The 13,397-nt window shown below is 60.3% G+C and overlaps 1 protein-coding gene and 1 non-coding gene across 3 annotated transcripts; both read left to right on the top strand.

The window, feature by feature from the left end:
* The first annotated feature begins 83 nt into the window (after nt 1–83).
* On the top strand, nt 84–191 carry LOC123834944 (U6 spliceosomal RNA). The gene has a single exon (XR_006788519.2). It is a non-coding gene; the product is annotated as a U6 spliceosomal RNA (small nuclear RNA).
* Nucleotides 192–5,593: 5,402 nt separating this feature from the next.
* Nucleotides 5,594–13,377, top strand: CNN2 (calponin 2). Of its 2 annotated transcripts, XM_045863502.3 has the most exons (7): nt 5,594–5,753; nt 9,789–9,910; nt 10,344–10,410; nt 10,517–10,654; nt 11,347–11,463; nt 11,624–11,770; nt 12,368–13,377. In XM_045863502.3, the coding sequence occupies exons 1-7, from the start codon at nt 5,691–5,693 to the stop codon at nt 12,641–12,643; spliced, it is 930 nt and encodes a 309-aa protein (XP_045719458.1). In that variant the 5' UTR covers nt 5,594–5,690; the 3' UTR covers nt 12,644–13,377. The 2 variants fall into 2 exon arrangements, with proteins under 2 accessions (XP_045719458.1, XP_064429805.1); XM_064573735.1 differs by lacking the exon at nt 11,347–11,463.
* Nucleotides 13,378–13,397: the final 20 nt, after the last annotated feature.

The raw sequence follows: 13,397 nt of genomic DNA, 5'->3' as shown, positions 1-13,397 counted from the left end.
GCGTGCAGTTACATCGGTGTGGCCTAACTGTAAAGTGATTTTACTTTTGGACTTTAAATAATTCTGTGTGGGACCTCGTAGTCGTGCTCGCTTCGGCAGCACATATACTAAAATTGTGAACGATACAGAGAAGATTAGCATGGCCCCTGCGCAAGGATGACACGCAAATTCGTGAAGCGTTCCATATTTTGCTTCAGAGCGCCGCTCGCCGCGACGGTGGGTGGGCGCGAGCATCTAGAGAGCGCCTGCTGCATGCGCGAGAGGGAAGGACGGACGCGGGGCCGAGCCACGCTCCGCGCTTCACGGTGGCCCGGCGAGGGCTAGTTTTCCTCGCGTGAGCCGGGTCGCTCCGGAGGCTCAGCTGCCGTCGCCCGCTCCCCGACCTCCAGACTCCGGGCCGGGCGCGGCTCCGGTGCGCATCTGCCCCCTGCCCCCCGCGCAAGCTGGGTGCACGAGGGGCGACAGCGGGGACAACGCGGGACCACGAGCAGTGCGGACCTGGCCCCTGAACAGCCCCGGCAACTCGGGCGGGGGTTCTCAGACCCGCAGGCGCAGAGGCGTGCCTGCCCACTCCCCGCCCTCCGGCCGGCCGCACACAGCCTGGCACGCTCCTCGAGCTCCCTCCGTCAGTGGTCCTCCAAAGGCCGCTCAACCGCCTAGGAAATACCGGGTGAACACTCATTGAGTGCTACTGTATGCCACGTGCTTCCAGGCCACGCTCCCCGCTGCAACAGGAAGTGTGGGAGCACGGGACGAGGACGCCCGAGCGGCTGCCCTGGCCAAGGACAGTGGACGCCAGGCCTGCTGCACATGGGGAAGGCGGCTGCCGGTGCCCCAGGGCCTGAGCCCTCACAGAGCTCAAGGACCCGCGGGGAGACTGATGTGTGATCTGGTTCCTGAGGGCGAGCATCCCACGGTGAGGGGGGCAGACGGGGCCTCTGCGAAAGTCCAGGATGTGGGGGAGGTGGTCAGAGAGGGAGGAGACCTTTCAGCTGTGACCAGGAAGCTGAGAGAACCTTCCAGATCCACCGCCAGGTTTTGTGGTCCTGGGAGGCCCACACCCAGGAGATGGCCGCTCAGATGGTGTCCTACTCCACCACGACCAGGAGGGAGGCTGAGATCATTCTCTTCCTGTTTCATAGAGTGCCCGGCACGTAGAGCTGGGCCTGGCACAGAGCTCAATATATGCACACTCTTGAAATCATTGGATTACTCCCAAATCACTTGTTACCTGCAAAGGGAGGAAAAAATGGTCTTTCCCAACAGAGAGGCAGGCAGATGTCCCTCTGACCTGGAGGGTAAACCCAGCCTAAACCCAGCCTCGTTTGGGTGGGGCCGGGGGTGGCATCGCGAGCTGCTCATCTGTCCAGCGAGGTCCAAGGCCTGGAGCATGTGAAATGTAGCCATTTATTTTTATGCGTGTAATTTACACTGAAATGGCCACCTGTGGCTGAGGCGCTGTCTAGAGCTCCCTGCCATGTGGCAGAAACTCAGGGCCACCAAAGCAAGTGGACGACTGCTGGCCTCCTCGGAAAGCCACCGTCACGAAAAAAGAAAAATGGCCAAGGAGAGTTGGAAGTCTCAGCCTGAAGCGATAGAGAAGGACCAAATGCCACACCACACCCACGCTTCGGGGGACCGTCGGGGAAGTGAGAAGCTGGGCTGGGTGTCCCAGGGTGCTGAAGGCACGGCTGCTAGGTGTCTGGGCTGTGCTGGTGGCCAAGGGGCAGGAAGCCGGTCTGGGGCGGGTTGAGAGTTAATTGGGGGTCCAGGGAGGCGCACAAGAAGCTGACTGTCGAACAGGGGGGAGGGCAGAGAAGGAGCCAGGCGGACGGAGCATCAGCAGAGGGCACAGCCAGGGCAAAGGCCCTGAGACGGGACTGGGGCACAGTGAGAAGGCCGGTGTGGTGGAGAGTTCACCCAGCAGTGGGAGGGGTCCTGGAGGACATCTCGGGGGAGGGGGCCTCGGGGAGCAGAGCCGATTTGGAGCAAGGGAGGCTCCTGACCTGATTTCACAGGTCCCCCACTCTGTCCTCTGAGATGCTATTGTTACTGTTACTGTTTTGTTGTTGTCCGCATTGGGCTTGTTCTGCCTGCAGGTGTCCTGAGATGATTGTCTGCCACCAGGACCCCAGGCCCAGCCCCCAACCCAGTACCTGAGGCTGAGGCTCTGGGGGGCCCTGTAACCCCAGGTCCTCCAGCTGTGGCCTCCTGCCCCAAAGGCATCACCGAGGTCCCACCCTAGAGTACCTGGAGGACCGACACCCCCTTCCCCCTGAGCCCTGCATCATTCCACATCCCCTGCAGTCTCCTCAGGGGTCAGTCCTGGGGGAATGAGTGAGTCCCTGGGGGTCATGGGCAGAGGGCAGCTGCAGGGGTCCCAGACCTCCTTGCCAGGTTCCCAACGGAGGCCAGAATTCCTAAAATACTGATGTGTGTTGACTGGACAACCCTTATCTTAGATTACCCTGTGGTACTGCGAGTGCTTGACAAATTAACCCATTTCACGCTGACAGCAAACCCAAGGGCTGCGAGGAGCTTTCCAGATGGGGAGAGGAGGCCTGGAGACGCCAAGTGTCTTTGCTGCATGAAATCACACAGCCCGTGGGGAGCTGGGATTTGAAGTCAGGCTCCAAGGGGGGGGCACGGAGGCCAAAGGATTATACAGAATTGTGTAATCCCATAAGTCTGAGGTCCTCAGGCGGAGTTTCGAAAATTATAATGTCCTAAGCTTCCAGACTCCAGGATTCTGAGTTGGGGGATGTCTGAGTCTGAATTTCTTGAGTTCTGGGAGGTTGAGTGTCTAGAACCCAGGTGGGGAAACTATTTTCTGTAAAAGGCCAAAAAGCCCGTATTCTCAGCCTGGCAGCCCAGAGAGAGCTCCGCTCAGGACGGAGTCGCATGAAGGCAGCTGTAAATGAATGAGCACAGCGGGGTGCCCGTAAAACTTTGTCTCGAAGCTGACACTTTAATATTATAGGATTTCCACATGCTGCAGAAAAGGATTCTTTTCAACCACTTAAAAATGTACGCCCCCTAAAAAAAATTATTAGCTCAAGAGCCATCCCAAAAAAACCAAACCAAACCAAACCAAACCTGGAATCTGGATTTGGCCCAGGGTCCAGAACAGCGCGGGCCAATAGAAACATGAGCCTGACCACACACGTGATTTTAAATTTTAAGCCATGTTAAAAGAACTAGAAGAGAACAGTTTTAGTGATGTCTTTCAGCATGCAATCTGTATGAAAAGTTAACAAGGTACCAATTTATTTTTTTATTTTTTTTTAAAGATTTTATTTATTTATTTGAGAGAGAGAGAATGAGAGGGTGAGCACATGAGATGGGGGAGGGTCAGAGGGCGAAGCAGACTCCCTGCCGAGCAGGGAGCCCGATGCGGGACTCGATCCCAGGACTCCAGGATCATGACCTGAGCCGAAGGCAGTCACCTAACCAACTGAGCCAACCAGGCGCCCAACAAGGTACCAATTTATACCTTCTTCTGCATGAGGTCTTCCAGATCTGGGGGGCGCGCTCCCCACGCCCCGCACACCTCAGTCCCCACGCTCGTGTCTCTGGAAATATTCATCCATAGCTAGATTGTGTAAAACTTACACTGAACAGGAAAACACACATCCCCAAGTTGTTCCAAATGTGCTCAGATGTTTTGCAAAATCTGAATTTAATTTTAAGCCAGGATTAATTAAAATCTATGAAGGGAAGCCTGGGCCTCCTCCGGCGCCCCGACCACACTTGGAGGGCTCGACTGGGAGGGGGTGGTAAGGCTGCAGAGCTGCCGGCTGGCCCCCCTTGTCCCTGATGGACAGCATGATAGGAGTTCTGGGGGTCCCGCGCCTCAGAACACCAGCAGGCACTGCCCTGCGAACATGCTTGCCTGAGTGGGCACAGGCAGGTGTCACATCCAACTTCTCTATCCCAGAGCCTCCCAGTGCGGATGGTGTCCCTAGAGTCACTGGCGACTCCTTGGCCAAGCACCAGAGGCTGGGCATGGCAAGGAGACCCATGGGCATGTTGCTGGCAGCCACTGACCACCATAGGCTGGAGTGGGGGCCAGGGGACAGGCTTGAGCACCCTTCCTCCTGCCATTCTCCACCACGCCGTGGGTCCCACGGATTCCCATGCCCCAGCAGGATCCACAAGGCATCTACCTGACCCCCCCGCCCCTGCTCCAGGATCCTACCACCCTCACAGCTCCCCACCTAGATACCAACAGACTGCACTGTCCCCACCCTCAGAGCCGCACTGTCTCATTGTTGACTCCCCGCTGTGTGCTGGTTCCCCCTTTTTACAGACAAGGAAACTGAGACCGAAGGGACTCACCCAAGACCACCGGCTAGGACTTGAACCCTGAAGAAAGGATCTTCAGATAGATGGAATGGGAGAATGAGAGGTGGAGAGGTAACAGATATCCAGGGGTTGGGGAGCCAGGGAGGTGTGCTTCCCATGGAAGGGGAGTGGTGAGTCATCTCTGAGCCCTCACCGAGCCCAATGAGCTGCTTGTCAAATGTGTCAAACTCCTACTCATGCTTTAAAACCCCATCTCCCATGCCCCCTCTTACATGCAGCTTTCCTTGACACCTCTCCTGGAGCCCCCACTTCCCCTCCAGTTTCCTCCATCCCTCGTTCAGACTCTTCTTTCTGTCCCGTACTTGCTCACATAGGGCAGGGGTGGGGGTCTGTGCCCGGCTCTGTCTTTCCAGGAACGGGCAGGGATGGAGCTAAGGTCTCCTGCGAGCCAGCATCTCCTAGCAAGGGAATGGCCCAGAAGCCATGTCAGGGAGCATTTGAGCAATGAGTAGTTGTGTCAGTGGATGGATGAATGAATTACTGAACAAGTAAATCCATTTGTTCTGTCATTGCTTGATTGATTGATTATCTGTACAAGCACACACCACCTGTTGAGCACCAAGTGTGTGCCTGGCCTCGAAAACTCGACAGCCTCAGCTCTACCCCCAGGACATCTCCTGACCTCAAGTCTCTGTTCTACTCCCTCCGCATTCCCTATCATTCCTCAGTGGGAAATTCAAAGCCCCTTCTCATTCCAACCCCCCTTCCCCAACCTAGCTGATCGACCTCCACATGCTTTCAGCCACTGACGGTCTCTTCAGGGTTTTGCAACTTTTGCTCTGCTGGGAAACACTATCCCTTTTGGACTGGCAAACTCCTACTCATCCATCAAAGCCCCAGCTCCAAAGGCCCCTCCCTTGAGGAGCCTGCCCTAGTTCCCTTGTCCACCACCCAGCTGTGGGAGTTCCCAGGAAGGGGGTAGAGCTGGAGGCGCCTCTGTGCGACAGAGAGGGGGCCTCATTCGTGCCCCAGGGGGATTAGAGTCCCGCCCCAAATCCCCGGGCCGAAGGGTGCGGAAAGGCTGACAGAGCCGCCGGGGGTCTCCCAGCAGGGAGAGGACAGGACTGCCTGGTTCGGGCCGTCTCCGCGCCTCTGTGGCCCGGCCGTCCCGCGGGGCCGACGGTGGGCGCCCCGCCGGGGCGGGGGTCGGGGGCGGCGAGGGGGCTCAGGAAGTGCGGGCCGCAGGAATCCGGCGCGTCCCGGCCTTATAAGGACATGAGCGCCGGGGGCCAATCAGCGGCGGGGGCGTGGCGGCCAGGCCCGCGCGTCCCCCGCCGGCGCGCCCGGCGCGTCCCGTCGCGTCCCGTCCCGCCGCCCCGCCAGCCATGAGCTCCACGCAGTTCAACAAGGGGCCCTCGTACGGGCTGTCGGCCGAGGTCAAGAACCGGGTGAGTGAGGGGCGCGCCCCCCGCGCCCGCCGGCCGAGGCCGTCGCACGCCGCGCCGCGCGCAGGGCCGGGACCCCCGCCGGGCTCCCCCGGCGCGTGGCGGGCGGTGGGCGCTGAGACCCGGGAGGAGAATGGCGCTCCTCCCCCGAACGTCCGCTGTGCCGGGGGCGTCGTCCCCGAGGCTCCCCAGCTGCGGGGGAGCGGTGAGCTCTGCGGCCCCGCACCGCCCGCCAACGTCGAGGCGCGGTCGGGTCGAACCCCTTCCGCCAGCCCTCCCCCATCGGAACCCCCTCAGCCCCACAGCCCCGGCCCCTCCGGCGCTGCGAGGTCTTGAGAATGCCCAGAGGGTCTGCGGGGACCCCAGCCGCCCCTCCTCGCTCCCTGGCCACACAAGCTTCGGGAGGGGAAAGGGAGTGGGGCCCTCCCCGCGCTGTTCTGAAAGGGTGTGGCCCCCCCACAGGAATTTCCCCACCTCTAACACCTGGCGGGGGCGGGGGGCGGGGACGTCACCAAGGGGGAAGTTGGGACGGAGGGGGCTGCCCCGCTGCTCCCTGGTAGCTTCTCTTTGTCCCCATCTGACAAAGTTAAAGCAATAGCAAAGGGGTCTACAGGATGCCCGGAGCCCCCTGAATGTAATCCTAAAAGGCGTGAGTTTTGTAACTTAGAAACACGGGATGGGGCCTGGGGGAGACACTTTTGAGAAAGCACTTGTTGATCTGGCTCAGAGAGGGGCAGATGCTTGTGGAGGGTCACACAGCAGGGTCCGTCCTAGGGAGGGGGGAGCAGGGGGCGCTCCCAGCCCCAGGGAGATGTCCTAGGCCTGTCACTCAAGGCCGTTCCAGCCAGAGGGGAGTCTGTCATCCCTGCCCACCCTCCCTCGGGGCACCTGGGAACGTAGCCCCACGGCCAGCAGCCCCTGGGAGCCTGCCTGGGCATGTGGAAGGCAGAGCCCTGCCCACCCCACACGGGCACCTGCCCCTCGGGCACCCCAGGGATCGCGGACCCCGGGGAGACTGCATGGCCTCTGTGAGCTCCCAGGAGCCTCCCTCCAGCCCCTTAGACGGAAGGAGGCTGAGGCTTGGGGAACTAAGGCTCCAGAACCTTCCTTAAACATGCTCTTCTCCACTCCAGCAATAATGGCATGGGGTGAACGTTCACACGCTGCCACCCATGTAGGTGCTCGTGTCCTGCCCCGCTCAACGCCAAGGAAGTTTAAGAGCCCCGTGGGTTTGTACGTGGGGCCCAGAGATGTCACACCAGCTGCCCAGAATCACACAGCTTTCGAGCGGCAGAGTCAGGACTCGAACCGAGACCCGCTGCCTCCAGCGCCTGATGGCCACCGGCCCTGGTGGGCAGCCGCCTGCATCTCCCCTGGCGCAGCAGGAAGTGGGTGGCACCCTGGCCGGTGTGCAGGCAGCTTCCGCAGACGGAGTGGGTTGGGGCATGTGGAGACCTGCTCTGTCTGGGATGAGGTCAGAAGGCTCCCTGTGACCAGCCCTCAGTTCGCAGGCCTGGAGAATGGGCAGGGCAGTGGCTAGCTTGTCACGGTCACTTGGGCCGCACCAGGATTGGAAACCAGCTTCTTGTGCCTTGAAACCCACGCCCTGTCCACTTTACCAGCTACTTAAGAGGACGTTAAGACCTCTGGAGACCTCTGCCTGGCCCCGTGTGCCTCAGTTTGCCCCAGGCTGGTTGGCATGAAGGCAGGCTGATGTCCACCGTGTCCCTGAGCAGTCACTGGATTTCCGGCCGGCTGGGGGGGTCTAGACCTCTGGGAACAGCTGGTCCCGATTTAGCAGGGACGCAGCAGCTGCATTCCTGGCAGTTTGCGGCGAGGAGGAATGTGCTGAAGGCCGGCCGGGCAGCAGGGGTGGGGGGTGCAGGCGACTGCTGCAGGCGACTGCTGCAGACGGGGCTGGCCAGGCGCCTCTGCCCAGGACCCCGGCCCCCAGGAGCCATCAGGGACCCGGCCCAGCTGGGCAGGTATGCCAGGTGTCCAGACGAGCCGGCCTGCCTCAAGCTCAGCTTGTCATTCTTCAGGGCAGGGCTGCAGGGCTGTGGGAATGGAGATGGAGTGGGGGCGGGGGGCAGGGGGGCAGGGGGGCGGGGGAGGATCAAGTTTGCAGGCCAGCCTCCCTGCCTTTGTCTCTACTGCACTCAGATCAGCCTGGCCCTGATCCCACAGCGGGGGGGGGGGGGGGGGGGTGTTTATATGCAGGAACCAAGAGGTGGGGCCTGCTTCAGAAGGCCCTTGTGCAAACAATTCCAAACATAGATAGGGAAACTGAGGCACGGGGAGAGAACTGTGTCCATGGCCATAAGGGAGCTGGGAGCAGAGCTGAGCGTAGGAATTGGGTCTACAGAGGGTGGCTCTGGGGTCCCGGTCCCCTGGTGGGGGCAGAAGGACAGGAAGGGAAAGTGTCCAGGGCAAGGATCTCTGTGGGTCTAGAGCAAAAAGCCCACTGAACTGGACAGTCTGCAGCTGAACGGGGACTGGACTCAGCTTCTTACCTCCCCTCCCCAGCCGCCCTGGGGCTGACCATGTCTGCCCACGCCACACACTGGTCTGGGAGTCCCTGACTTACTGGGGCTTCCCTGGGCCCCTGGCTTTCTTGGCCTTTGGTGCCCTGAGATGCTGCCATTGGGAACAGGGTGCGTGTATGTATTTGTGGGTAATGGTGTGCACTGATGGGGGGACCATGAGCATTTTTATCCCACCATCCTGGGACTGTGGAGACAGCACTGAGCTGGGTGGCGAAATTCGAGGGGTGGATCATAAGCAAGGAGGTATATTGTATAAAGAGAAAAGCTAGAAGGAAAATAAGGCAGGGTGGGGGAGACAGGGGTATGAGGAGGACTTCATAGCTGGGGTAATCAGGAAAGCCCTCTCCAAGGACTTGACCTTCAAGCTGGACTGGTGAGTGGATTGACGGGAGGGACCCAGCCATGTGAACATCTGAGTCAGAAGTGACAGCTTGTGCAAAGGCCCTGTGGCAGTAACTGGTATGGTCAGTTCAAGGAACAGAGAGGGGTTTGGTGGTTCCTTGGTATGTTAAACATAGAGTTACCACGTGACCCAGCGATTCCACTCCTAGATATGTACCCACAAGAATTGAAAACTTGTACATGGGGCGCCTGGGTGGCTCAGTTGGTTAAGCGACTGCCTTCAGCTCAGGTCATGATCCTGGAGTCCTGGGACCGAGTCCCGCATTGGGCTCCCTGCTCAGCAGGGAGTCTGCTTCTCCCTCTGACCCTCCTCCCTCTCATGCTCTCTCTCTATCATTCTCTCTCTCTCTCAATAAATAAATAAAAATCTTAAAAAAAAAAAAGAAAGAAAACTTGTACATGGATGTTCATATGAGTATTATTCTCAATAGCCAAAAGGTAGAAACAACCCAAATGTCCATCCATGGATGAACAGGTAAACGTGTCCATCCACACACAGGAACGTCCCTCTGCCTCGAACAGGGGTGAGGTGTCGACACGCACGGCCCCGGGGACGGACCCCGAGCCCACAACGCTCAGGGAGGGAACCAGACACAGAAGGCCACACGGGGTGTGAGTCCACGTGGGTGACACGTCCAGAACAGTCTCACCCACAGATGGGAAGGGGGTTAGAGGTGACAGGGGCTGGGGAGAGGGACGGGGAGTGACGGCTGATGGGGACAGGGTTTCTTTTGGGGTGATGGAATGTTCTGGAACTAGACCAAGGTGATGGTTGCACAACATCGTGAGTGTATTAAAAACCACTGAACTGTTCACTTTAAAATGGTTACAATGGTAAACGTCAAGTGCATCTCACAACCATTTAAAAACAGCAGAGAAGAGGCAACTTCTCTGGTGCAGGGAGCGCCCGGGGCTGGGGCCGCCGCAAGTCGCCCGGAGCCCGAGTGAGTCTGGCCGGGGGTGTCTGCGCCTGTGAGGCTGGAGCTGCTGATGGCGAAGGGGAGGGCCGGCCGTGGGGCCTCTACTTGCCTTGGAGCTGCCTTGGGCGGCGGCCCTGGGCTCACCCCCTCCCGTGCCTCTGCCCCTCCAGCTCCTGTCCAAGTACGACCCCCAGAAGGAGGCGGAGCTCCGCAGCTGGATCGAGGGACTCACAGGCCTCGCCATCGGGCCCGACTTCCAGAAGGGTCTGAAAGACGGAGTTATCCTGTGCACGTGAGTGCGTGTGCTGGCCGCTGCTGGGTGCCCTGCCCGCCCCGCGCCCTGCGGTCACGCTCCACCTACGGCAGGAAGCCTGCCCCCTCTCCCCACGACGGGTCTCGGGTCTTCCTCGTCTTTCGTTTCCTTGTGTTACTAAGGATGAGCATCCTTACTGTCCGTCCTCCCTGCAGCGGGAGAGTCCCTGCCGTTCCCCGCCGACTGGGAGTTCCCGGATTCACCGCCCCCGGCCGTGGCCCTGACACCCACCCCCGTCGCTCCTGGGCTTCTGCTTCCTTGCCAGTGAAGCGTGCATCCCAGGAGGGGACTGAGGCCTGAGAGAGGCAGCGAGGCTGCTTGGGGAGGCATGGGTGTGACCAAGAGTGGAAGTGGTGTCTGGGGTCTCTGAGGTTCCCCTACAGTAATGCAGGTTCCCCGCGTGTCCCCCCAGACTCATGAATAAGCTGCAGCCAGGCTCTGTCCCCAAGATCAACCGCTCCATGCAGAACTGGCACCAGGTGAGGGGCTGCGGCGGCACGAGGAGGGGGCGCCGGGACCGCCTCTGCCCGGCAGGTGGGCGGGCCAGGGTCGCCTCACGGTCCTTCCCCTGCCTCCCTCCCCCAGCTGGAAAACCTGTCCACCTTCATCAAGGCCATGGTCAGCTACGGCATGAACCCTGTGGACCTGTTTGAGGCCAACGACCTGTTTGAGAGCGGGAACATGACGCAGGTGCAGGTGTCTCTTCTCGCCCTGGCCGGGAAGGTGAGGCCCAGAGAGAGGCAGCGACCCGCCTGGGGCCCACGCTGAGGTCCACGTGGACTAACGGATGCCCTGGATTCCCTCCTGCCCCAAGGTGCCAGGCACGTGGGGTTCAGTGGCGACAGGCAGCCTCCCCGGCACCAGAGCCCCGTGCCAGAGTGGGGCCGTTTGTCAGAATCTGCGAGCCTCAGCAGACACACCACCATCCCCCAGAGACCTGAGTAGGCACTAGGGTTCGATCTTCAGTCCCTTTCTTATAGATGATAAATAAGTTCTAAATTGTGAGAAGCAGCCTGAAGAAGGGGGAATCGGGCCATGTGTGGGGTCTAGTGACCAGGCAGGGTTGGAACAGCATTTCAGGAGGAGGGAACTGCGTGCGGAATGGCATTTCAGGAGCACCCTGGGGCCGCCACGTGGGGAGTGGAGGCAGGAAGACCAGCGAGGGGCAGGGGCAGGGGCAGGAGTCGGGCGAGCAGGTGGGTCGCTGGAGGGTTGGGGTGATGGAAGGAGGCCGAGGGTGGCTGGTGAGGACGCCTCCCGGAATTCCTGTCCTGAGCTGTGCCCTGGAGCGAGACGGCTGGGTGGCAGGTGGGTCGGGGGCGGTTGGAGCCCAATCCCCAGGGTGGCACGGGTCTGGGCTTGGCTCAGGGTCCTGGCTGCCCCTCCTTGATACTCCCAGCACCCCTCCCCTCCAGGCCAAGACAAAGGGGCTGCAGAGTGGCGTGGACATTGGCGTCAAATACTCAGAAAAGCAGGAACGCAACTTCGATGACGCCACCATGAAGGCGGGCCAGTGTGTCATTGGGCTCCAGGTGGGCGCCCACGGCCTCTAGCCCTGTGTCCGCCACGGTGGGGTGGGGTCTGCCGGTGGGACCCAGGCCCTGTCCAGCCCCGTGCCCCCTCAAGTTCGGGGACGGATCTAGAGGCCTGGGAGTGGAGGACAGCTGACCTCTCCTGCCCACCTCCCTGCAGATGGGCACCAACAAATGTGCCAGTCAGTCGGGCATGACGGCATACGGCACAAGAAGGCATCTGTACGACCCCAAGAACCATATCCTGCCCCCCATGGACCACTCCACCATCAGCCTCCAGATGGGCACCAACAAGTGTGCTAGCCAGGTGGGGCCCCCGCCCCGGCCCCCCAGTCCCCGCCCATCTCTCCACCCCGCCAAACCCCGTGGTCTCCTCCTTGTCCCCATGGCTGCCTCCCACAGAGAATCCCACCCTGGATTTCTCTCCGCTTCTTGGCCTGTGCCTTCCCTGCTCTGCTCAGCTTGCTGTGTGTCCCCAGGGAAGTTGCTGCTGGGCTCTGGGCCTCAGTCTCCCTCAGAGGATTGCCCAGGGGCCCGGTCAACCCTGGTATCTTTAGATCCTGTGATTCTCACTTTTCCTGCACATTGCAAGTGTCCGTAGGGTGGTCTTGGGACTCTCGGGTTCTTGGGGGGCTTCGGCCCCAACCTGGGGAGCTTCCTGGCTGGCAGGGAGAGCTGGACCCAGATGCCCCTGGTTCCCAGGGAGGGGGTCACTGGTCATGGGGATCAACTCAGCATAAAGGCAGAACAGAGGGGGCGTCCAAGCGGGGTGGGGAAGGACCCCATCGGAGCTGCTGCTGAGGGCAGAGACAGCTGGGGATGGTGGGGGAATTTGGGGCGGGGGCTCCCGGGGCCTCCTTCCCCCATCTTCTTCCAGCCCTGAAGCGCTCTCCTCCCTGTCCAGGTGGGCATGACAGCTCCGGGGACCCGGCGGCACATCTACGACACCAAGCTGGGGACCGACAAGTGTGACAACTCTTCCATGTCCCTGCAGATGGGCTACACGCAGGGTGCCAACCAGAGTGGCCAGGTCTTTGGCTTGGGCCGGCAGATCTATGACCCCAAGTACTGCCCCCAAGGCCCCATGGCCGATGGGGCTTCAGCGGCTGCAGGCGACTGCCCGGGCCCCGGGGAGGCCCCAGAGTACACACCCTACCACCGGGAGGAGGCCGACTACTGAGGCACCATGCAGGGTGTCTCCCCACATCGCTCTGTGTGGTTTTGGGGTTCTTCTGTTTTCGTCTTGTTTTTGTCCTTGTCTGAGCGCTACCAGCTGAGGGCTTGTGGGGAAGGGGTGAAGCACATGCCGATCTGCACGGTGTTGGGGGCTCATGCAGGCCGCAGGTTTCCCAGCAGGCTTTGGGCTGAGCTGTGGGGGGCTGGGGGAAGAAACCGGGGCAGGGAGGGGACCAGCCCTGAATGGTTTCCGGTTGCCTCTCCTTCTCTTCCCTTTTCTCTGCTGATCAGTTTGTGGTTTCTGTACCCACAGAAGTTTCAGGCAGTTTTAATGAAAGAAGAATTTTTTTTTTTTTTTGCAAGGCCGTGGTGGGGGGATGGTGGAAGGGGATGCTGGGAAGGAAGGAGGTCCCCTGGGAGAGGGCCAGGCCACAGTCCGAAATATTTGAGGTCTTGTGAGGAACTGGATTTCTCTGGCCCTCTTGGACTCACCTGTGGCTCGCCCTGGGGGCTAGTGGAGAAACTGAGGCAGGACAACAGAGTTCTGAGTGGTTGAGGCAAAGCCACCCCCCCACCTTCCTGTACTTGTCCCCATTCCTCCGCCAAGTACTGCACAGGGATCCCCACCCGGAGGTCCTCCCCGGGGACTGGCCACCATCCAGGAGCCCTGGGACCCAGAGATAATGTGAAATGTTGACTGTGGACCAAAGGCAATAAAAACCTCTTTTTAGGAAGAAACTGCTGGTGGAGTGGGGAGT

Source organism: Mirounga angustirostris, unplaced genomic scaffold, assembly GCF_029215605.1.
Source record: "Mirounga angustirostris isolate CCGP_5_RB_7025 unplaced genomic scaffold, mMirAng1.0.hap1 SCAF_1, whole genome shotgun sequence".
In the NCBI taxonomy this organism is placed as follows: domain Eukaryota; kingdom Metazoa; phylum Chordata; class Mammalia; order Carnivora; family Phocidae; genus Mirounga; species Mirounga angustirostris.
The sequence above is the reverse complement of the archived record's forward strand: the minus strand, read 5'-3'. Positions and strand labels throughout refer to the sequence as shown.

Excerpts from the sequence above, each read along its gene's own strand:
- CNN2 (XM_045863502.3), top strand. The coding sequence starts at position 5,691 with ATGAGCTCCACGCAGTTCAACAAGGGGCCCTCGTACGGGCTGTCGGCC. Across the intron at positions 9,911-10,343 it reads GACGGAGTTATCCTGTGCAC|ACTCATGAATAAGCTGCAGC; the intron begins GTGAGTGCGTGT and ends GTGTCCCCCCAG. Across the intron at positions 10,655-11,346 it reads TTCTCGCCCTGGCCGGGAAG|GCCAAGACAAAGGGGCTGCA; the intron begins GTGAGGCCCAGA and ends CCTCCCCTCCAG.